The 24,286-nt window shown below is 38.8% G+C and overlaps 1 protein-coding gene across 1 annotated transcript in view; it reads left to right on the top strand.

Moving 5' to 3' along the window:
* Positions 1-23,506, top strand: part of LOC140344405 (uncharacterized) — a 63,805-nt gene extending 40,299 nt beyond the window's left edge. Inside the window, exons 28-53 of the mRNA XM_072431530.1 lie at positions 152-259; positions 347-400; positions 486-593; positions 894-947; positions 1,057-1,110; positions 1,204-1,257; positions 1,336-1,389; positions 3,585-3,692; positions 4,655-4,708; positions 4,795-4,848; positions 5,314-5,367; positions 6,845-6,898; positions 7,498-7,551; positions 7,707-7,760; positions 7,838-7,891; positions 17,047-17,100; positions 17,188-17,241; positions 18,426-18,479; positions 18,585-18,602; positions 18,686-18,739; positions 19,215-19,277; positions 19,677-19,842; positions 20,047-20,153; positions 20,235-20,315; positions 21,151-21,333; positions 21,562-23,506. Of these exons, the coding sequence (XP_072287631.1) occupies positions 152-259; positions 347-400; positions 486-593; positions 894-947; positions 1,057-1,110; positions 1,204-1,257; positions 1,336-1,389; positions 3,585-3,692; positions 4,655-4,708; positions 4,795-4,848; positions 5,314-5,367; positions 6,845-6,898; positions 7,498-7,551; positions 7,707-7,760; positions 7,838-7,891; positions 17,047-17,100; positions 17,188-17,241; positions 18,426-18,479; positions 18,585-18,602; positions 18,686-18,739; positions 19,215-19,277; positions 19,677-19,842; positions 20,047-20,153; positions 20,235-20,315; positions 21,151-21,333; positions 21,562-21,711 (1,956 nt within the window). The 3' untranslated portion in view covers positions 21,712-23,506. The remainder of the gene's footprint in view (positions 1-151; positions 260-346; positions 401-485; positions 594-893; positions 948-1,056; positions 1,111-1,203; positions 1,258-1,335; positions 1,390-3,584; positions 3,693-4,654; positions 4,709-4,794; positions 4,849-5,313; positions 5,368-6,844; positions 6,899-7,497; positions 7,552-7,706; positions 7,761-7,837; positions 7,892-17,046; positions 17,101-17,187; positions 17,242-18,425; positions 18,480-18,584; positions 18,603-18,685; positions 18,740-19,214; positions 19,278-19,676; positions 19,843-20,046; positions 20,154-20,234; positions 20,316-21,150; positions 21,334-21,561) is intronic.
* The last annotated feature ends 780 nt before the right edge of the window (positions 23,507-24,286 follow it).

Below are 24,286 nucleotides of genomic sequence, written 5' to 3' on the forward strand. Positions count from 1 at the left end.
TATCTCAGGAGGCTTCTAATGCTTCTGGTGACCTGTATATTATTGGTTCATAAACTAGAACAGTGTACATATTTTGAAAAGCAGCATCAGAAAAAAACACGTTAGTCATTTAGTCCAGGAAGACTGACTGTATTTTTCATGAATTTTTCAGGGAGATGTTGGTGTTCCCGGAAACCCTGGTCCTCCTGGGCCTGTTGGTGACCCTGGAGAAGAAGGATTACAAGGTCTATCAGGCCCTCCAGGAGAACCAGGAAAAGAGGTACTTCATTTTTTTTTCAAAGGTCAATGGGCATAGGGGAAAAGTGATTTTAATGCATTGTGTGACACAAAATGTTCTTGTGTTTAGGGAGATATTGGGGATATTGGAGATATTGGGGAACCTGGACCTCAAGGAGAAAAGGTTTGACCAGCATTAATTTTGTCTGCCCAATGGAGCTTAAAAATTAAAAATTTAATATAATATTCTCTTACTTATATAACATTAGGGAGATTTTGGACCTCCTGGAAGTACTGGAAATCCTGGGCCCAGTGGCATAATGGGAGAGCGTGGAGTAAAAGGCCCAAAAGGAGAGAAAGGGCAAAGAGGGCCCCAGGTGAGCAAAAAGAAAAAACAAGCTGGCCACCAGACTTGAATTTTTTTTTGTGCATAGTTATATTTTGTGTAGCAGTTCTGTAGTTCCTTATAATGTAGACACGTGTCACAGTTACACAAGAAAACAAAGATTTAACATTTAAAACATTTAAAAAAAAATTAAAAACAGTGGTGGGAACTAAACACATTTTTAAGGCCACAAGTCTATTTACTAATCTATCAACACTTCATATTTTTTTAAAAAATGTGTTCACTGATATATTTTACTTTGCTTTTTAACATTACCCTTTTTGCCCCTTAGGGTCCACCAGGAATAATGGGAATTCCGGGACCTTTTGGGACACCAGGAGACATGGTATGTGGACCATAGCATACCTGAAAATTGATAGGAGAGTCAATAAAAATGTTATAGTAGTTAAATGAGAAAAGAAGTGGCAAATTAGACTTTTTTTGTTTGTTTTCAGGCTGCAATAGGGGATCCAGGACCTTCTGGTCCAGATGGACCTCCAGGAATAAAGGTCATTTTTAAGTAGAAACTATCATGACCTCTGAATAATTTACTAGTCTAAAAATGTCATCACTATTTTCTGACTTTTGTTTAATGTTTGCAGGGTGAAGCAGGCCCACAAGGCATGTCTGGATATCCTGGCCCCAGAGGAGATTCAGTAAGTGCATACTGTACTAGCCCATATGTTATATCAATTTAATATGACATTGTTGTTTATTATTTTCTTTGTTTTCAGGGCCCTTCTGGTGTGAGAGGAGAGAAGGGTGAGCAGGGTCATCATGGAGTCCCGGTGAGTGGGAGCACAACAGCAAAATAAGAAGTAGAAATTTACAGGTAGTCCCTGGGTTAGGGACATCCAACTTGTGGACGCCTCCTAGATACGAACAGGGCTTCCCTGCTCGTGTGCAGAACGGAGGCTTGGAGGGGGGATGGGGCAGTTTGCATGACTTGCAAAAGAAATCTTTTGCTAAACACAGATGAGGTTGTGTGGGTAATCTTAGGAAGGGGGGGGGGGGCTCTTTCTGCAGCCTCTTGTAACTTTTTAATGACCAATTCAATCTCTGCGGTTGTTTGTTTTTGTATATCAAAGCACAGCTTTCTCCAGCTGTGTTAATAAATGTCTAGGCTCCATTAAGAGTTGTTTGTGATTAACTCACAGTGATCACAAAAACCATCCACCCGTGCACAGACATTATCAGCACATGGGGTGAAGGGACGGCTTCAATCATGGGGACCTGCCAGGGGCACGTGGAGCATAAATTTGTCCTGACTAGATTGCATGCTACAGTCTATCATTATTATTATTATTGTTAATAAACAGGATTTATGTTGAAAAAAGACTATCACAGAACTAAAACACGTGAACAGATCCTATTTGGATGTAAAAATAAGAGAAACTAAAAAAAGGTAATCTTGTGATGAGATTTTCTAAACAACATAGAGCATTATGTCAAATATGTAACTAATTAATAAAATAATTATAATTAATATTAATATTGTTAATAATAATATTAAACAGGATTTATATAGCGCCAACATATTACGCAGCGCTGTACATTAAATAGGGAATAGAAGAAATTTCTCTAGTTGCCTATTTGACCCCTTGATTAATTTTAATAGATTTTTTGTATATGGTTTTGTTTCCTCTTTTTTTGCATAATTAGTTATTTTGTTTTTTAATCATTTGTAAATAAAAGATGCTTTTATATTATCACTCCATTTGGTATCTTAAAAATCCTGCTTTCTAGTCTACTCCTTTTTGGAGGTCTTCCCCGCCACAATTAGGGTACTAGACTTCCTTCCCTTCCATTATTTAAATGTGGTATATTGATTGACATACTATCTAAGGGGTTTTCCAACATTTCCGTTTTTTTATTCTGAAAGCCAACATCCAACTAGGCTTAAATGAATTACTGAGTTTTAAGCCTTCCCGCCTACCTTTTTTTAATGAAAAATTACAAAGTGGGGATATTGTGTTACATAAATAATAATATTATTAATATACAAATAACCGGAATATATTCTTGAATAAGATTTAGTTAGATTTAGTGTTTTTAAACATTTAATTCATATTCTGTGACATATAAATAATAATGATGTATTTGTGAATTATATTTTGGGTTTTTTTTGTTTTGTTTTCTCTTTTTATGTCTTCTTATCCCTTTTTTGGTTTTGTGGTATTTTTATTACAATCTGCATATCAAGAAAATAATTTACTGATGTCATTACTTTCAACCTACATTTTAGATTTTAGTTATTATGTTTTAAGCAATCTAAGAATTCTTGTAACAGTTCAAGGGAACCGGTCAGGATGAGAAAAACATTGCCAAAAATAAAATGTAGCAAAAGTACATCAACCAGGAACTCATCTGTAAACATATTGTGCATCAAACATTTATGTTTATTTAGAAAATTCCACCTTGATCCCTGCCCTGCATTCTGGCAGTATGGTTGTTAGTTCTGTATATTGAGGAAGTTGCTGTATTCGCTCGTTTGATCTCTTGTTTGTCCAGTAAGTCTCATGGTATTCTTACTTTTGAAAATTGATTTAGGTATATTTTTGTACATTCTAGTATTGTACATTATATAATGGATTGTATTTGAACAATTTTATAGGTCGCTGAGGAAACATAGTATTCACAAAAAGCATCGAATAGGTTAAAATACGCTTCTTGAGACTAAATGATGGATCTCTCATCATCATGAAAGTGCAATGTTTTAAATGATGGGATGTTCTGCTATATGTTTTTTTTATTGACAATTTATTAAAGGTCACTAGCAGTTTATATTTTTAAACATCTGAAAGTTATTTATGCCTTAAAAATTCCATTGTTTTTTTGTTTTGTTTTTTAATTATGTTATCATGCTTGAGCTGCATGGGGACATGGCATATAAAAATTGATTACTGATTGGTTGGAAACCATATGTTTAAAAAAACGAAGTAGAGACTTTTCAGGTCTTCTAATATGTTGTACAATTTTGTAGGGTCCACAAGGGGAAATTGGGAGCAAAGGTTCACAAGGTCCTCCAGGGCTCCCTGGCACAGAGGGTCTCAAGGGCGAAACTGGAAGTATAGGCACAAATGGAATCCAGGTAAAAATACATTTTGTTATGCTTTTGTTGTTTTTAAATTGAACTGACTTGCAGATTCTCTGGGCCAGAGCTTAACAAGGCTGGGCATAACTTAACTAAAACTGGTATGCAGCTGATTGGATACAAATATTCTTCTTATTATTATTATTATTAATAATAATAGACAGGATTCATATAGCGCCAACTTATTACGCAGCGCTGTACATAAGATAGGGGTAGCAAATGACAGACAGTTACAGACAGTGACACAGGCAGAGAAGAGGACCCTGCCTCGGAGAGCTTACAATCTAGGCAGTATTAAATATTTTTCATAGATTAGATTACAACAATAAAACTTGAATCTAATTTATGGCCCACATTATGTTTCATCCCTTCATTTTTACAAATACAAACATTAATTCACAGACATTGGGATTTTAATGTCATATATTGTGAACCACCAAAATGTTCTCAAATTAAAATTGTATAAATCAATAAATGAGATAAAAAGAACATTTTAATTTGGTGGTTCAAAATATATATGCCAGTAAAATCCCAATGTCTGTGTATCATTGTTTGGATTCATAGAATAAAATGACAGCCAGCTTGCCATATAACTTTGCGATTACCTTTATCCTGGATTGGTTGATATCCTCATAATACAAGAATTTGCAATATTAACTAGTACAGATTATGTACATTTTACTGATACAGTAAATGTTTGACTTTATATTTTTACTGAATCCCTGGTTTGTTGAATAAACCAACTCCAATCTTTTTTGAAGTACCTTCTGCATCTTTAACTAGGGAGAAGTTTGACCTCTAAGTTACTATGTAGTTTAGCCTAAGAGTTGATCCATAAACGAAATACCAGATTTTGATTGTCAATTGTATTAATACCACCAGCTCAACGGAGGTGTGAGGATAAAAATGTTTGATTGTGTAGCTGAGAAAAAAAAAATAAAAATATTTTTTTGTTCTAGGGACCTCCTGGGGTTATCGGTGAGACTGGAGCAGCAGGAATACCTGGAAGAGATGTGAGGATTCCAAATACTTTATTAATACATGTAGAAATGCAGACCATCTAGATAAATGTACTGATGCTGCTCTATTCATGTACTAGGGAGAACCAGGTGAAAAAGGGCAATCTGGAAAACCAGGACTACCAGGGCAAATGGTAAGGAATATTAGGGACATTACTGCATGCCACTGGTAATGAGGCTATCACTGATATATGGTAAGCCAAAACAATAAATCTACCTGCCTAATATTGTGTAGGTCCTCAATGTTCCATCAAAACAGGTCTGCACTCTCATGAAGTCATGGAGTAGATCCTTTAAGTCACGTTGCCTTCACTAGTCTGCCTTCTGCCCATAGTGCTTCCTGCTGTCATTTCTCTCCCTAAAAAATGGCATACATGCATCTGGCCTTATACCTGATCTAAACCAAAAAAACTTGATTTGTCAGACTAGGTCACATTTCTTTGCTTCCAGGACCATTTTTGATGTTCATGGACCTAGTGTAAATGCTTATGATTGTTGACTATACACCTCACAAATTGATGATTTAGATGTTTTTGCTGACTGTTGTATCTCTAGAGAGAAAGAGAAACAATCTGTAAATGACTTTATCTGCTTTCCAGGGATCAATTGGAAGTCCAGGCAGAGAGGGGAAACCAGGACAAAAAGGAATAAAGGTAGTACATTTAAATGTTTAATATGTTTTATGGCACAAACACAGCCCATTATAATATGTAGCATACTTACCATTACTCCTTATATCAAACATCCCCAAAGTAGCAAATAATAAAAATATCAATGAAAACAGGGACTTTTAAGGCAAGTGTGTTCAACAATTGTAATAATCAATAGTTACAACAGATTAAAATGCCCACAATACTTTATTAACTCCCTATTTAAATTTGTGCCATAATAAAAGAAGAAAACCTTTACATATGATGTTTCACAATTAAATGGGGTCTCAAATCATTAGAACACTCAATGCATTTCATGGATCACAATGTCTGCTTCCTCAGGAGTATGGATAAGAGACCTACATTTTTAACAACACGGAATACACAACAACATTACTGAACATTTTCACAATGGCTTGTGTATTTTTTTAACATATATTTAGACTCTCGTGGCTCAATGCAGAGAGAGAGAGATCATTCCCAATGTTAACCTGTTAAAAATGGCTATAGATCCACATATGCAGAGCTGATGTCTAAAGGTCCACATATGTACAATGACTCTGACCTTTGCAGCGCTAGGTACCAGGTTTGACTCTCAACCAGGACACTATCTGCATGGAGTTTGCATGTTCTCCCCATGTTTGTGTGGGTTTTCCCCGGGTGTTCCGATTTCCTCCCACATTACAAAAACATGCAGTTAGGTTAATTGGCTTCCCCCAAATTGACCTTAGACTGTGTGAATGACTATGGTAGGGCATTTGGAGATTTAAGATTTTAGAGCCGCTTTAAGGGACATATAGTGATAAGACTATGGAGTTTGTGAAGCTCTGCCTAATATGTCTATATAATTACTGGTTATTAATAATAATATGTTTAATAGGTTATGCGGTGTATGATCCCTCATATAATTTAATGGGAGATCAAACTACCCCATCATTGATTTTAAAACTTTTTTCCCCATATCGAGTTCAATTCTATAAGAATAGGCTTACCTCTGTTTACAATCAATCCATGTAAAAAAATTCAGCCACCATATATGAGTGGGGTAGTAGCGTGTGTCCCCCGCTACTACCGCCGGGCAAATGAGTCTGAGACTAATTACAGAGTCCCACGTGGGAGACTAATAACTCCACCTCCCTGAAGGAAGTGACATTAGCAGGGATTGACATGGATCGTGTGAAAGTCTATATTCATGAGGAAGTAGACGTTTGTGATCCATGAAATGCTTTGAGTCCTCTAATGTGTCGCCTGTTTTGTCACCAAAATTGCTTGAGACGGAGAAGGGGGTAGGTTGGACAGCAGGACTTGTGGAAACATCACCAAAGTGAAAACATATGGTTAGTGACTCAAGTATTCATCATGTTTGTCTTGTAATGTGATTTAAATCCTCTAACCTAACTTTGTATAAATATTCTGTTAACTCTAACTATGTCTTTTTTCATCTTAGCTTTGCAACCATGTGATTTCTTCTTTCTTTTAGGGGGAGAGAGGGAAAGATGGTCGACCTGGCTCGCCTGGCAGTACGGGCAGGAAGGTAATTTCATAATCAGTACAGAGGAAAGGATAAAGCTTTAACACATAAAGGTTTTTTTCTCAAATTATCTAACATTAGTGTGCACATCTTAAACCTGAAATAGTAAACATATATTTTATTATTCTGTGATGGAAAGGTAAAACGCACATGGATTCTGTGACGTTATTCTATGGTTATAAGCAACTTCACAGCTCTCCCAAGTTGTCACCATCATATACTTCTTTAGTAAATTATGAAAAAAACACTAAAGAATCTTTTTATAAAACAGGCAATCTGACATTTCCTCAAATATTCTCCTAGTGGGCGGGTACATAAAAATATCAAAACAAAAATAATAACTTAAATGCATCCTAATGAGAGTGCTAAGTTGCTCAGGCTCTTATGTACATTTTGGTTTCTATTTATAAAGCAGTGAATATCACATTACCTGAAACATTCCCTGGTAGATAAATCTTCCAGGTGCATGTGTTTCAATAGCAAATATTGATTCTCCATCATGCAATGTCATCTCAGATGATTCTTTTTTGAAGCTGAGAAGTTATACCCAACTCTTTGACTTCATTTAACTTTGCATCTGTCACTATTTTTTTTGGATCTAGGGCAAAAGAGGGAAAGCTGGATTGCGTCCACCACGTGGGCCACATGGACCCAAGGTAGGACAGGCAAGACCTTTCATTTGCCTGTAGGTCTTAAATTATAATGATATGCATATGCGTGCAAAATGTGATTTTCTTTTTGTTTTTGAAATGTTTTTAAATCAGAATCAGTTTATTCCTTTCATTGATTAATTTATGGACTTCACTTTTAGGGATTCAAAGGAAAACAAGGTCCAGATGGCCCTCAAGGACCAAGAGGACCCTATGTGAGTTTTGGCATTGTCAAATACATTGTTTTAAAATTTGTTTTGTACTGGCTTTTAAGTATCCATGTGTTTTTCAGGGTATTCCAGGACTCGGAGGACAAAAAGGGGAGCCAGGTACAAAAGGGCTGAAGGTAAGAGGCTAAAACAATCAGGATCTTTTGGTTGAAATATGACCTCAAGCATAGGTATTGTATTAAAAATTTTAAATATAATTAAATACTGTAAAACCAGCATGAAATCCAATAGAAACATTAACAAGCTGTACACATGATATCAATTGGCTATTTAAACAAACCCGATTACCTAGTTTTCAGCTCCAATAGTTTCAGATCATGTTATCCACTTTTTGCAGCTTGGAACAAGCAGCTAATTTAGGAATGTGGCTGGTGGGATGTTATTGATCCATCCATTGTTTGTTTTTGTTGAGTGTATACCTAATTGTTAATTCATCCTACCCATCTAAATGTCCTATAAGCACACATACAGTACTTCCATATGTCCTTCCCTGCTTTTAAATTAAGTAGGTCAGACAGACCATATATTTTTTTACCACTAGATGTCTTTCCTTTTAAATACTTCTTGGAACATCAATTATACCCATTCTTAACTACCCAAAACAGAAAGGATAGGGGACGAGCAGCCGTCCAAGATAGCTGCCATCTGACAGAGATCCGCAACTCCTGAGTGTCTGGAGGATCTAGAAAATCGCCATCAGAGAGACAACTTAATCAAAAGTGCGATTCCCTAGTTTATAGCGGACTCACCTGGACTTACAACAGCATTGTTACTTCCCCACCTTTTTACTGAAAGTTTGGAATTTGATTGCACACATTGTGCTCTAGGCCCTAAGAAATCGGAGACCCCACCTAAGGATATAATAGTTAGGCTGACTTTCTAAAAAACTAAAGAAGCGATTGTGAGGGCAACCTGGAATAAACTTGATGTCACAGTACTGCAGGGCAGGACAGTGGACCCTCTGTCACCAGCTCAGTTGGTGGAGACATGCACAGGGCGCAGAGTCTAAGCAGCTGGCCGGTCTTCATCAGGTCAGGGCAGGCAGCGATTAGGAGTAGTCAAGGTTAAGCTCCTAGTCAGGGCAGGCAGCGATCAGGAGTAGTCAGCGTCAAGCCGAGGTCGGTACACAAAGAATCAGGAGCAAGAGAATAAACAAACAGGAACCTGGAAGCAGAGCCAAAGGAACTCCTTTTTCAGGCAACTTCCTGTTGCCCTTCACTTCCATTGAAGGGCAGGGCCTGTGATGAGTGGAGCCATGGGACCTGCTGCATCCTATCCTACCACAAGAGGGGGTCCAGGAAACTAGAGGTTAGTGGTGTTCATATCTCCACCAGCAGGGGGAGCGCATCTGTTATATATCACGTAGGCCACATCCCTTATTAAAACCAGAAAAAAAGAATATACGGTAAAGAACACCAATTTTTGTAGTGGGATTTTTTAGGCCAATATCAACAACATATATTATAAAAATAACAAAATTTTTTATTAATATTTACATTATAAGGCTCATTTCCAGTACATAAAACCACATAAAAACCAGTATTAGCCACAATATTCTCTACTTTCAGAGTGTCCCTGTGAGGGATACATTCTGGGTAAATTCTCTACACGTTTCACAGAAATATCCGCTTTCTCAGGAGAGAGAATCTGATGCTTGTGTTCTTAGCAACACTCTCTGTTAGGATCAGTAGTGGGGAACAGATCGGTGGTCATGGCAGTGAAGCAAAAAATTACAATTGTGAAGTCCTTAAGTTTTAATGTTATTTCTATTAGTCAGTTTTGTATGGAACTTGAAGCAAACAATAATACCGTACTGAAATCTCACAGCTGAGCCACACGTTTACACACCAGCTCCCCTGCATGCTGCAGAATGTATCCCTCACAGGGACACTCTGAAAGGAGAGATTATTGTGACTAATAATGGTTTTTATGTAGTTTTATGTACTGGAAATGAGCCTTGTAATGTAAATTTTGTTATTTTTATAAAATATGTTGTTGATACAGATGACAGTTTGTCAGGATCCATGCACAAACCCTTTGCAGACACAATATATCCCAAAAATGGAACCCCAAAAAGTTCAAACTGACATTTCTCCAATTTGGCATACAGTCTGTTCTCCCTGAGCCCTAGCAGAACCAACTTGACATGGTCACAGAGGGTAGGCAGATCTTTAGAGTAAACCAGGGTGTTGTCTAGGTAGACAATCACACAGACATAAAGGAGGTCCCTGAAGATGTCATTAACAAAATTCTGAAATACCACTGGTGCATTACAGAGCCCAAAGGGCATGACCAATTACTCATAATGGCCATCCCAGGTGTTGAAGGCAGTCTTCCATTTGTCCCCTTCACGAATGCGGATCAGGTTATAGGCTTAACGTAAGTCTAACTTAGTAAAAACCGATGCCCCTTGAAGTCGGTCAAACATCTCAGAGATTAAGAGCAGCGGATACTTGTTCTTAATTGTGATTTTATTCAGACCTCTATAATCAGTACAGGGATTCAGGGAACCATCCTTCTTTTGCACGTAGAAGAACCCAGCTCCCGCTGGGGATAAAGATTTTCGGATGAAGCCCCGTTCCAAATTCTCCTGAATTTAATCAGACATGGCCTTAGTTTCAGGGAGGGAGAGAAGGTACACTCTACCCCGAGGAGGAGAGGAGCCAGGGACTAAGTCAATGGCACAGTCTTATGAACGGTGCGGTTGTAGCGTCTCGGCCTGTTTTTTGCTAAAGACGTCAGCAAATCCCCAGTATGGTCTTGGCAAGCGAGGCTGAGGTGAAGCAGCAGCATGATTTGCTGGACAGGATGTAGCCTGGGCAGACACTCCTGGAAGCAGGTGGCACTCCACGAAAGTATGTCTCCGGAGCTCCATTTGATGACGGGGGCATGTCCGGGCAACCATGGCAACCCCAACAAAACTGGATGGACGATCTTGGAAACCACCAAAAAGGAAGTAGCCTCAGAGTGAAGAGCCCCAAGTTTCATGGTGAGTGGCACAGTGGCATGCTGGATGCAGTCGGGTAAAGCTGTGCTATTGACCACGGAGACCACCAAAGGCTTGGATAGGGGCACCACAGGGATGTTGTGAACAGAGACCAGCTGCTGGCTGATGAAGTTTCCAGCAGCACCAGAGTCCAAAGGGCTTGGGTCCAGAAATGGTGTCTGTCAGATGAGATCCTGACAGGAAAAGTTATTTTGGATGGTGGAGAGATATTAGGTTTGCCTAGGAAACCCTCTCCCCATTTCCCTAGGGTCTGGCATTTGGGGCCTTCAATGGACAATTTAGCTTGTAGTAGCACTTCCCAGGACAATACAAACAGAGGTCCTGATGCTTGCGGCAGGTCCACTCTTCTGGGGTAAGTCGAGCGCGGTCCACTTGCATTGGCTCAACTGTTGGAAGAGGAGGTCTTTGGAAAGTAGGAGCCAGTTTAATGGGTCCCCGGACTGTATGGGTTTCTGGGGAAGCGAATATGAATCCAGATGCAGAGAGACACCAGGCCATCAAGAGTAGGCTTGCTCATCTTTATTATGGTCTGAGAGCCCCTGCCAGAAAACTCCAACCAGGGAGTCATTGTTCCAATTCAATTCGGACACCAAGGTTCAGAATTTCACAGCATATTGGCCTACTGAGAGGGAGGCTTGACGTAGGCCCAATATTTCTGAGGCCGCAGAAGAGGCCCAGCCAGATTCACCAAAGACCTTGCGGAAGGTCTTTAGGAAGGCATCGAAGTCTCCCAGGATAGGATCGCCCTTTTCCCAAGGAGGCGAAGCCTAAGCAAGGCCTCCCCCGACAATCAGGAAATTCAAGAAAATCAAGAAATTCACCTTGGTTTGTTCTGTGGGAAGGTTCCAGGGCTGCAATTCAAGCTGAATTTGGAACTGGTTTAAAAACCCACAAAAGAGCTTGGGGTCACCGGAGTAGCGGGAGGGAGTAGGAATTCGAAGTGCGGAGTATGGTGGCTGTAGCGGGTATAGGAGTCCCAGGTACAGGGGCTGGATTTGCAGTCGCAGAGGTAGGAGACTGGTTGATGGCAGATTGGAGCTCATTCAGACGTTCATCACACCTGTGACCTGTGTCACCAGCTCAGTTGGTAGAGACGTGCAGAGGGCGCAGAGTCTAAGCAACTGCCCAGTCTTCACCAGAGCCTCTAGAGGTGAGGATGTTGTGCTGCGGGCAACTGCCAGGTTGCATCCCCTGTGCACGCCGAGGCAGGTGACTGCTGACCAGCAGAAACAGGACGTGGTACCAGGGCGAGGAGCAGAGAGTAGTCAGGCAAGCCAGAGGTCAGGGAAGGCAGCGATCAGGAGTAGTAAAGGTTAAGTCAGTAGTCAGGGCAGGCAGCGATCAGGAGTAGTCAGGGTCAAGCTGAGGTTGTTACACCTCAGGAGAATCAGGAGCAAGAGAATAAACAAACAGGAACCTGGAAGCAGAGCCAAAGGAACTCTTTGTTCAGGCAACTTCCTGTTGCCCTTAACTTCCTTTTGAGAACAGGGCCTGTGATGAGTGGAGCCATGTGACCTGCTGCATCCCATCCTACCACCAAAGGGGGTCCAGGAGACTAGAGGTTGGTGGTGTTCACATCTCCACCAGCAGGGGGAGCACGTCTGTGAAACACTCTAGTCCTCTTGAGGTAGTGGAGTGGCTGACTGGGAGTCACATGACCTGGACCAGGAAGTGAGCTGCAGAGATGATGCCTTAGCAGAGCTGTTGCTAGCAGCAGAGGAGTGTAAGGTGGGTGACACTGAATAAGTTACAGATCCCCTGGACCTGCAGGGATCTGTGACACTTGGTTTGTTCTTTCAGTTGCACTCTTATCAGACCTAAGTGGATCTTTCGCCCCAGACCATCCAGAAAGGGAAGGCCCTCAAGCCCTTTCTCTCGATACTGCAGCAACTAGAGATCAAGTATCACTGGAACCTCCCATTTAAGCTACTTTTCAATTACTGCAGACAACTGTATTCAATCTCCACACCGAAAACACCAATCTCCAATTACCCTCAGGGAAGTATGTGTAGACCCAAAAATAGAATGTAGCCCCACATACTCGGGGGTGTCTGGTGCCCCACACTGATGGTCTTGCCCACAGGTACAACAATTTTCTGCTATAGCTGACATGAATTTTTATGTTGAAAATGTTCACATGGTTTATTTTTACTCCCCATCTGTGATTACCCCCTGGCTTATACTTATTGTTTATCCCCAATAGAATCTTTAGTAAATGAAATTCTAAAAGTACTGAGGGAAACTAAGAAATATCAAAGAAACATGGTGCAGTATAGAGTGAAATACTCCAATTATGGTTTCAAGTAAATTGTTAATTCTATCACAAAATATGCAGGGGTTCAATTCCCTAAGCAAATGGAAGAAGACATTTAATCACTATTCCTTTATTCACATTTATTCACTATTACTAAACTAACTCCCCCCACTCCATAGCTTTTTCTGAATTGCTTTCTAATTACCATCTGCTTGATGTTTGGAGAGAACACATTTTAAGGGATTACACATACTATTTGCCCTCATATGGAAGCCTCACACGTATAGACCACATCTATGTAACACAACAGTTTCTCCCCTGGTGTCAAAATGGAGAATTTTATCTACCCCTTGGTCTTACCCTTCTCCCCTGTTGGTGCAGTGTAGTTCCCTGGCCCTTCATTCCACGGAATTCCACTGGCATCTTAATAGTGCAATGCTATTGTCCTCAACTGTGGTGAGTGAGATAGAACAAACCCTACTACAGTACTTTGATACTAATGGTCCTTCAGTAACCTCTCCCCTTACCTTGTGGGATGCCCAAAAGGTGACCATCAGAGGTACCCTTATCCAGCTGGCATCCCGCCAAAAAAGAAAGCTAGAAATCAAAAATTTGTGGAACTCAAAGACTGACACAAAGCTCTTTAAACAATTATATAAGGAAATACATTAGACCAAAGGTGAGCTGAATCTTTTGTTGGATTACCAGGTGGAGAAACATTTCCATTGGTCCAAGAGGATTTATTATGCAAGAGCAAATAAACCTGGACCTCTCAACCCTCTAATAATAAAGCTTAAGCTTTCCAATAGCACCACCACAGCTAATCCGGTTGTTATAGTTGAACTATTTCGTAAATACTTTCCAAACTGTGTGGCACCCACATGAACTTTAACCCAGAAAGAGCTGACAAATTCTTTGCAAACCTTTCCCTCCCAAAACTCACGCATGGCCACAAAGGTGGAAAACTAGCTTACCATGAGGGAAGTCCTAGATGCTATCTAAACCCTAAAACATTAAATTCACAGGGCCTGACTGGTACTCCACTTTGTACTACAAAAATCTTTTCAGAGATCCTGGCCCCCAAACTGTCTGACATGTTTAACCACATTAGAAAACATCCTCATCGCCCCACCTCATCCCTTTAAGCCCATATAGTGCTACTCCCAAAATCGGACAAAGACACACTAGACCAGGGGTGGGCAAACTTTTTTGGTCAGGGGCCACAATCTGAAATAAAATGTGACAGAGGGGCCAGGCAGATGGGAGAGTGGGCGGGGTTATGCCATCATGACGCCACTGAACGTGACGTCATGATGGCAAAACCCTGCCCACTCTCCCATCGCAGATCTGAGCCTGTGATGGGAGAGTGGGCGGGTTGTGTGCAGTGTCGCTGCACACAACCCACCCACTCCCCCATTGCAGGCTCAGATCCAGGGGGCCGCGGACCATCCAAAGGACTGAAGAAACATCCCTATTGGGCCATATACGGCCCTCTGGCTGTAGTTTGTCCATGCCTGCACTAGACCCACATAACTACAGGCCAAAATCCCTAATAAATGTGGGCGTAATTAATAATAAAAATTTTAACTACCAAAATAAATATGTCCCTGGGTACTATAATACATAAGGACCAGGTTGGATTCAATCCAGGCAGACAGGCACCAGACAGTACCAGGACGATCATTAGCCTAATACAGCTAATACAAAAAAAAACCAAAAAACCCTAGGATGCTATTGGCACTTGATATTCAAAAAGCTTTTAACTCAATATCTTGGGAGTACTTGCTCTATATCCTTTCTAAATGGGGCATCAAATCCAATTTTTTTGCCCAGATAAGAATGCTTTATTCCACGCCCTCAGCAAGAGTTAGATACTGGTCCTTATTATTCCTCTAATTTCCCAATCAGCCGAGGTACCTGTCAAGGTTGCCACCTGTCATCAATTTGCTCATCCTAATGGCTGGATAAATTCTGTGAAAATGACAATACTTCTAAAATGACTGTGTTATTTTCACACACGACCAACTCATGTACCAACCCAAATGCTACGCAAATTCAAAAAATCTGTGTTTTCCTTTATGCAGAACATCAGGAAATCAAGAGTACAACAATAAAGTATGTATGGTCACAAATGCCAAGGTGTCTTAGGTGTATCAAACTTTTGAAATATTATCAGCCAGCACATATAGCCCTCCTAACATCTCTATATGCAGGTGCTGCGGCCCCGTCCAATTGGAATCCCATTTGTCTTATCCAGTGGATATCGGATCGCTCCCTGGCTCCCTTCCAGATTGCATACAAACAACATAAGTGCTCATCTCAGACATGTATTGAGAGTATGTAAAATGATTAGGTACTCCAGTGGGCCTATTTCACTGCACCTAACTTTACTCACTATTCAGCATAACACCCTATTCCCCCCGGGATGGAATCACCAACAGCATTCAATTTGTGGGCAACACACAATTATACCCCTGTATATTATTTACTGGGTAGACCAGGGGTGCTTGGATGGTAAGACATTTGCACAGCATACCAGGCACCGGGTAATAAGTTCTTTAGATATATACAACTCATTGGTTGCAACACATTGGATTAACTCCTTAACCCACTGTTAACACAAATGTCACAAATAAGTAATAAGTTGAGGATCACCATGGTTCAGAAGTCTGTCTGAGGTTATTTAGATGCCCCCACCTTTTTACAAGAGAATTTTCCTTCCTCCCTTCGTTTTCCACTTTTCCCCAGTAGGCCCCTAGGTCCCTTTTCTATTTCACAGAACAGTAGGTTCAGTTCTTGCTAAAATGAGCAATAATTACATGATTGAAAGAAAGTATATGAACAGTGGTGTGACACAATAAGGCAGCAAAGTACTGAATGTACTAATATCTGTGTTTTCTCTCATGTACCTATTTAATGGATCTATCCCCTGACCATATCTTTATTATCGAATTGTATGTTAATTGCCTTAATCCTGCATGTCATTCCCCAAACCCCAACAGTGTGACATCTCTTTGCTTCATCCGAGCTGACTCCAACAGGAGTGGTGCAAAGGGACATTACACTGTTCATTTATACATATATGCACTTGTGCAGGTTTGTTTTTGTACAAGACAATGGTGGGTAGTGGTGGGTATTGTATAAAGTATGCTCAAGCAAGTATAAAAGGAGAGAGATCCAGTGGTGGAAAAAGGGTATGGCCAGCCTAATTTAAATAATTAATTTGAGTTTTTTTGGACAATGCTTGACATTTACAATATTTGCACAACACATTCTACACGTGTATTTATATACTTTTCTAGGTGCTGTATGTTAAAGTTTTATTGTCAGTTATAATATTTTAGTAGTTTTTACAGATCCTTTTAAATAACTTATTAGTTGTCCTCAATACAGAACATACTTAAAAATGTACCTGAATACATTTGTGTGTATATGTTTGTATGTATATTTACTGTTTTACTGTGTATATAAATTTATATATATATATATATATATATATATATACCCTTTGTCCTGACAAATTGCATCTGTCCAATAACAGTAACTTATTGTGTCTGGGCATGCTGTAAACCATGCCACAAAATTGTTTTTACTGTCTGGTATTGGATTATTTAATTAGATCCTAAAAACTTTACCCCTTTTAAACTATTAGTGTGATTCAATCTGTACCCTTACCAATTATAACTGTGTAACCACCTACCATGTCCTCCATCAACTTGTCCTAGCCCATTCTATTGTAACTCCTAATCCCCCCCCCCCCCACTTTAGACTTGAATCTAATTAAGGGAAGATGGTTTTCTCCTTTTCTTGTACAGGTTTTGTTTGATGTTGATAATCTGGAAACCTGCCCAGTGATGGCGTGCTATAACAAATGACAACAGAATGAGAAAAAAAAAATTACGTCATTGTTATTGTTCACTTTAGTACTGTTCTTATCAAAAATATTGTCATCTACTCATGTATGTCACTATGACCATCGTCTAGGATTTACCCATGTGTCTTTTTCCAAGGGTGAGACAGGCTTGGATGGACCATTTGGGCCAAAAGGAGAAGAAGGCCAGAAGGTATGGGTAAATTGTCATCACTTTTAGTAAAGATTTTTTTTTTTTGTCTGTCTTCTGTAACTTACATTATTATTTTTTATCTTTTAGGGAAAACAAGGTCTTCCTGGGAATATTGGACCTCCAGGGGAGAAAGGTGACGAGGTACAAAATTTTATTAATCAACATCAGCAGCAGAATATTTAATTGTAGTCCAGATACATCATTGTTGCTGTCTTTTACCTATTAGGGGAAGGTATTGTGTATATGCAGGAAACACACAATTTACATTATTGTAGCAGTGTTGACCTTACTGTGTATGGCAAGTCAAATCTTTTTTTTAATTTGGAAAAAACATAGCTTCAAAATATTATGTTCCCTTTAAACAGTTAAGAGTCTTTTTTTTAAAGCAGCGAATTTGACATTCACTGACAAATTCTCTGTTGGAGAATATTCAAGCTCTATATGTTTCAATGGTGTTGATTCTCCACCATGGAGTTTCCCAGTGAATGTCACATTCACTGCTTTATAAATAGATCCCTAAATGCTTCACTTTTTTAAAATGAAATGTTCCCAAAATATATATTATCCCATACAAATATTAAGCAGCGCTAAAATAGGATTTGACTGATGGAGCATTCATAGTGAATCAAAGCAGACATTACCTACAAATGAATTTTTTATGTTGGTATATTATAGGAAAAGGAAAATGTTTTACAATATGTAGGAATATGTTGGTAATTGTAGATGAATGGATCTAAAATAAATAAAGCAGAAATGAAACCAGAGTTCAAGAGATTAAGGAGATGAGGATGAAATTAATTATTCAAAGAAATGTGTTTTTTCTATATTCACTAGTCACAAAACACTATAGAAAAATGCACATAAGAAATATTTTATTTAAATAAAAAATCTTCTAAACTGGAAGATGGATTATACTAGCTATGTGTGTACAAACTGAGAAGTCTAAAACTTCTTACCTTAGAATTAAGCAGTACTTCCTGCAGTAGATTGGAGACTTTTACCATTAGTCCAAATTAGCCCTTTGCTTGTAGGTGGTAGACATATAGTCAGATCATAAAGGTTCATTTACACTGCCTCAAAACAAAAATACAAAAAACATTTTTTTGTCAAATAGATGATCCAAGTTAAGGCAGATACTTTGTGTATCAAGGTTTGCATCATGGAGATCTGTCCCTGTTAACAAAATTTATTAACAAAAGTCATCTGTGCAGTAGAAAATATACTTTATACACTTGACAGCAATAAGGCAAGGTAAGAATAAATAGATTTGCAATTTCTATTTTCAAATGTATATTAACTAAGTTCTTAAATGTTATTTCTGCTAGGGAGTTGTTGGGCCTTCAGGACCCCAGGGACTTCCCGGACCACTGGGTCTTCCAGTAAGTACAAATAGCAATGTTGTACCAGTTTAGGACACAGGTCTAAATATGCTCAGATTTGTGGTTGTTTAAGTTAAATTCAATGTTTTCTTGCTTTATGTTTAGGGACCTGAAGGCGTGCAGGTGAGGTTTGATGAACCATGTTCCTTTCCCATTTTACCAATGTCCCATATATCAGTTTATCATTCCTACTTTTTTAATGAAAGGGCCCAAAAGGATTCCAAGGACCTGAGGGACCTCCAGGACCACCTGGGCTTCCGGTAAGCAAATTTAAAGAGTGCACTATCTGTACGATAATACAAATTCTTCCTATGTCCTGCCAACAAAAGGGTTGCTACATTTTCTCTGTTCCTGGAAATCTACAGGTTTACCATTTCTAGCACTGGACACATTGGGATGATTTATTAAAGCTCTCAAAAACTAGAGACGATAGACTTTCATGTGTGAACTTGGGTGATCCAGCAAACCTGGAATGGATCTGGTCCAGGATTGAAAATATATGCCAAAAATAGCAATTGACTTAAAAAGCTGTATCACCCAGCTTCATTCATGATAATCTATCTTCTCCAGTCATAGAGAGATTTAATAAATCGGGCCCATTGTGATGATGTCAAAACAACAAACAACTAACCACACAACTCTTATTTCTTAACACAATAAATCAAGCAGACGTAATTAAACTTTGACAGTTTTCCTTTTATTACATTTATGTAAGGCTATGCTTACTGTTTTTAGGGCCTCCCAGGAGCACCTGGTCCCCCTGGGCCAACACTGGGTTTAACTGCCCACAGTATACAGGTAAGTGATAAGAAAAATGCTGTAAACTTCTTCATAGCAGACAATAAACAGTTCAAATGTTTGTACGATTTACAGTAAAAGTAGCAGGTAAATTATATCTAAATTCAAACTTTTTTTTTATGTGTCCGTGCACCTTACTTTTTTTTTTTTTTTGAAAGTAGAATAGGAAAACAAGAGGAAATCACCCAACCTTAGACATTTGTCACCAGATGTTATGTCCCCTTTTTGAGATTTCCCTTTTTGGACATTTCCAGTTTTACAATTTACATTGCTGTCTGTGCCCATCAGAATGAATACAATTTTTCTCTAATCTAGCTCTATGCTAAACAAAAATTAATGTGAAAAGTTTTAAATATTTTTTAGAAGATGAAACCAATCTCTTTTTTTGTCACTTTCCAGCAGTTGTTTCCCAATTCAGCATCATGGAAAGACATTGCTCCATGGGATCTCATCCACCATCTGGAGGAAGACCTGAAGCTATTGGCTGCCCCACCTAATGGGACCAAGGAAAATCCGGCAAGCACATGTAAAGAACTGCAGCTTGTCCACCCAGAACTTCCAGATGGTAGGTTATTCTGAAAAAGGAATAGCATAGATAAGAAAAATCTTGTTACAGCATCTTGATATTTGGTCAGGGATGGGGCATATTCTTCAACACTTTGCTTTTACACTTGGCTTTTTGGCTATGGTCAAATTTGACTTCAGTGCTGATTGAAATGTTTTTTAGGGGATACTAATTGTATTTATTTTCACACATTACATTTGGCAGGTTATTATTACATTGACCCTAACCAGGGCAGTTCTCAGGATTCTTTTCTGGTGTTCTGCAACTTTACAGCTGGTGGTGAGACCTGCCTGTCACCTCAGGAAAATCAGGTAATTTATAAGAATCGCATGGCACTTAACAATATATAGTACAAACTGCAGTTTAACTAATGCTGTCTTTATGATTTTTAGATAATGATAAAGGCCTGGCTTCAGACCTACTCCTTGAAAGATGGGTTCCAGTGGTTTAGCATGCTTCCTGGGGGTTTTCCGGTAAGATTAAAACTAGATCTAAGATCAGGTGATGCAAGGAAATGCTTAAAACCCAGGTCACACCATAATCCAACTCCAGTCTTCAACTAGTGATTACACATGCAAAAATAATTATAATTCAAATTACTTAATTTGCAATAACCATTGTAGCAGAATGCAGTGTAAAAGTACTAGTTCAGCCATGTCCTTTCAGTGAACACCATGGAAGCAATGTAGCCCCCCAAATAATTGATCACATGGCACCTCTTATAAATGCACCCATAAATATAAAACAATATCACAAGTGCCCTACAAATGTGGTTTGTATGGGGGGGTGGCAAAAACTCTTTAAGAAAGAACACAATAGATCTGAAATGAGCCTTGCACCTTTAACTTTGAAATTTCAGAAGCCAAATGTGTTAAAGTCATGACACCGAAATCAACCTTTTTGACATCAGCACCTAACTGTACACCTGGAAGAAATCCAAAACAGCTCATTATCCACAATATAGCATGGAGGTAGTAGCTTCCTGTTGTGGATGTGTTTTTTTTTTGTTCTGCAGCACGGACTGGGGCACTTGTAATAGTACTTGTAAAAAAAAAAAAATGGATGGAAATTTTCATCCATGGGAAAATGGATGTACAATGCTAAAATATTGGATTTCCAATGTATGATTAGCCCCCACAGGGATGGAACCTAATTCAGAAAGCTGTAAACCATGGGCAGTCCCATAGATGATTACTGAGCTTAGTTTTTACCTTGGCCTTGACCAATACTTAAAATTGGTTTTTGCAATTACCCTTTCTGCATTTAATTCTTTTTTTCTTTTTTTTTTTGTTCTCCTTCAATGCTCAGTTCTTGTATAATGACAACAGTGTGGTCCAGCTGAGGTTTCTCAGACTACAGAGCATGCGTGTATACCAAGTACTGAGGTATGTGTGCCTAGCTCAGCCAGAACGGCCTGCAAGGGACAAGGATGTGAAGTTTTTGACAGACACACGGGATCAGAGCTTCCTCGTGACACTCCATGGCTGTAAGGTACGTGGTGTGTCACAGATTAAAAGTGTTAAAGCCACAGACAGACTGGAAAGATGTAAGTCAGCAATAGCCTTCAATTTAATTTCCCCATGCAAACATACTAGTTGGAGATTTACATTAGTAAATTATTGCTAATTTTTAATATTTTTACCTTTTATTCTGAAGTTTTGTATTTACAAAAATTGGCAACAAAGGTCATAAAGTTTAACTGATAATGTTGTCTCTTAGACCAGTGAGTCAATCAACAGGACAGAAACTCTCCTTCATTTTGCGCCCTTGGACCTCGCATTACTTCCTGTCCGTGACTTGGCTGTGTATAACGATGGGGACATGGACCACCAATTTGGCTTCTCCATAGGTCCTGTGTGCTTTAGCTGAGATATGGTTTTCTCTGGAACACTGGTGACAATGCACCCATAGATGGAGCCTGGACACCCTCTGCTAATTATACAGGAAAGTGATGTTATGACCCATACCCCCAGCTCTCTCAGGAAGGAAGACCCCAGATATTGTTTACAATGGAACTTGGTGCTTATTTTAAATCTCCTGGTGAGAAACACACACACCTCAAATCTTCCACCTAAAGGAACAACCAGTGTTCTGTGGAAGGATAACTGAACTCCACTGCACTTTTTTTTATTGTCATTTGGTGCTCATTGAAACATTGCACAACCTGTTCTACCCGGATCCTTTTTCCTTGAAGAAAGACATACATGACAATGCATTCCTCTCAGAATGAAGAAGATCCATCTGGTGCTCCTATAGATCATTCCTAAAAATCTTGCTTTGAAATGTACATGGAAAACACTTTTTCATGTGACATACATGCAGGCACTGGGCTGTTTTTAAATGACTTAGCATCCGTGTTGCTATTTTTTTCAAATTAGTTTACACGAATGTTACTTTATGTTTTTTTTGTTTTTTTTAATCTATCTCTAAAAACATATCATTCTATGTGTGCTTTAGTGCATTATTGCAGCCTTTGACATGGTTTTGTGCTGTGCAGCCTCCATCTCAAGTACCAGTCTGAATGGATGAGGCTGCAATTAGCCCAGAGAAGGGGTATAACAATGAATATACTTTTTGGCATTCAGAATCATAAACCATATAAAAGTTAAGGAGACAGAAGCTATATGAATTTACCCCACATTTTACTTAAATGACAGGTCAATATTAATGTAAGACACACACACTTCTATTTTTAGCTGACAAAATCTTACACATGTGTGCTTTGTTTGTCTGTCACCTATTTTTTCACTTTTTGAATACTTTGTACATTTAGGGGAAAAGGGGATATGTAGGCTGCCTTTGCTTTCTTATTTATATCTTTTTCTATTTCCTTGTGATACCAACCTGGAACTAAATTTCACCAGCTGCATCCTTGCTCTGGATCAACTAGTTTCTGGGTGGTAAAGCCAGATTTGGAGGCGTGCAAACCTCTGTGTTAGGAAATATGCATAATTTACATGTGTTTTCAAATTTTCAAACATTTGTTTTAGGATTGCAAAGCACAATTTACATCAGTTTTATACATGATTTATATACATTACCATCCATTTCTATGCGTTGTGTGTTTACTAGGCAAATGGTTTTAGAATGCCGCTAACAATATTATTACAATCTGCACTGCTACAATGAAAGAAAATATAAATGGTTCCAATCTGAAAAATCCTAAATAATGCATTTTAAACATGTGTTTAAAGCAGATTTGTGAATGCACCCTTAGCAGGACAGCTTGTATATCATCAATGTATACACTGATAATTTTTTATTTCTTCAAAAATGTCCCCAGGCAGCAATAAAATTCTCCAGTGGCAACACAGACAGCAACAGATATGACTTTAAACTGCCATCTAGTACATAGATGTATCACAGTTTGTTTCAGTCCTTTGAGAAATATCAAGAAAATGTATTTGTTCACTTAAATGCCATTTTAATTTCTGATAGTTGCTTGTTATTATGCAAACTCCTCATAGGACCCACAATGTCATAGTTCAATGTTTTATTTGCTGGTGGATAATGCATTTCTGCATATTGTGTACATACCCGGTCATACACACCTGTGTATTGATGGGCTAAGATTTACATCATGTTACAAATGTCTAGCAATGTTATGAAATGCTATGTATTTTAGCTGTATATATGATTATAAAGGAGAAGCAATGTCTATGCTAAAAAAAATGCCTTTCGTTTTATATGTTTATATATATATATATATATATATATATATATATATATATATATATATATTTATTTATTTATGGTCTTGCAAGTTGAGTATGTTTATCTTCATTTCATATATTACATTAATGGAAACATTACAACTGCAACTTTTAAACTTACACTTTGGACAACTTGTGTTTGTGGCATGTGCATTAAGCCTAACCCCTAGCTTTGGCCAAGAAAATATTTGTTCTTCCCCACAGAGGTGGCTTAACAGGAAGTTTGTTGAATGACACTAGCAAAATCATACCAGTGAGCCTGTGGGAGACAGCACTATGTTATTTTTCTTTAATACAAGTAAATATAGATATGGAACTGGAGAGCTAAGTGCATCTAGGCAACCTAGTGCTTTGTAATTTCGGCTTTGAACTCTTGAAAAGGGATCATTTTCGAGTTATTGCTTAGGATCAGTTAACACTTCTACACTTTCCCTATATCTTTACTCTTTGAGTTATGTTCAACCTTGACCGATACACTTTCAACTAAGCAAAGCCTAGCAGTCCCACTGTGTCAACCATGCTACCGCAGGTCAGCAACTGAAGAGACCACAGGCAGTGTGGTACTGGGCAACACCAGCCTTTTCTAAGCTGATGAAGCTGTGTTTAATTCACATGTCCAACTGTTTACTTGGAAACTTGCAAAGCCTATGGAGAATAGAACTGGTATTGTACCATATATCTCAGTACAGAAGGGCCACCCAGTCTGACTTGAATTTCCTTTAGGGGGTACT

This window comes from Pyxicephalus adspersus, chromosome Z, assembly GCF_032062135.1.
Source record: "Pyxicephalus adspersus chromosome Z, UCB_Pads_2.0, whole genome shotgun sequence".
In the NCBI taxonomy this organism is placed as follows: Eukaryota; Metazoa; Chordata; class Amphibia; order Anura; family Pyxicephalidae; genus Pyxicephalus; species Pyxicephalus adspersus.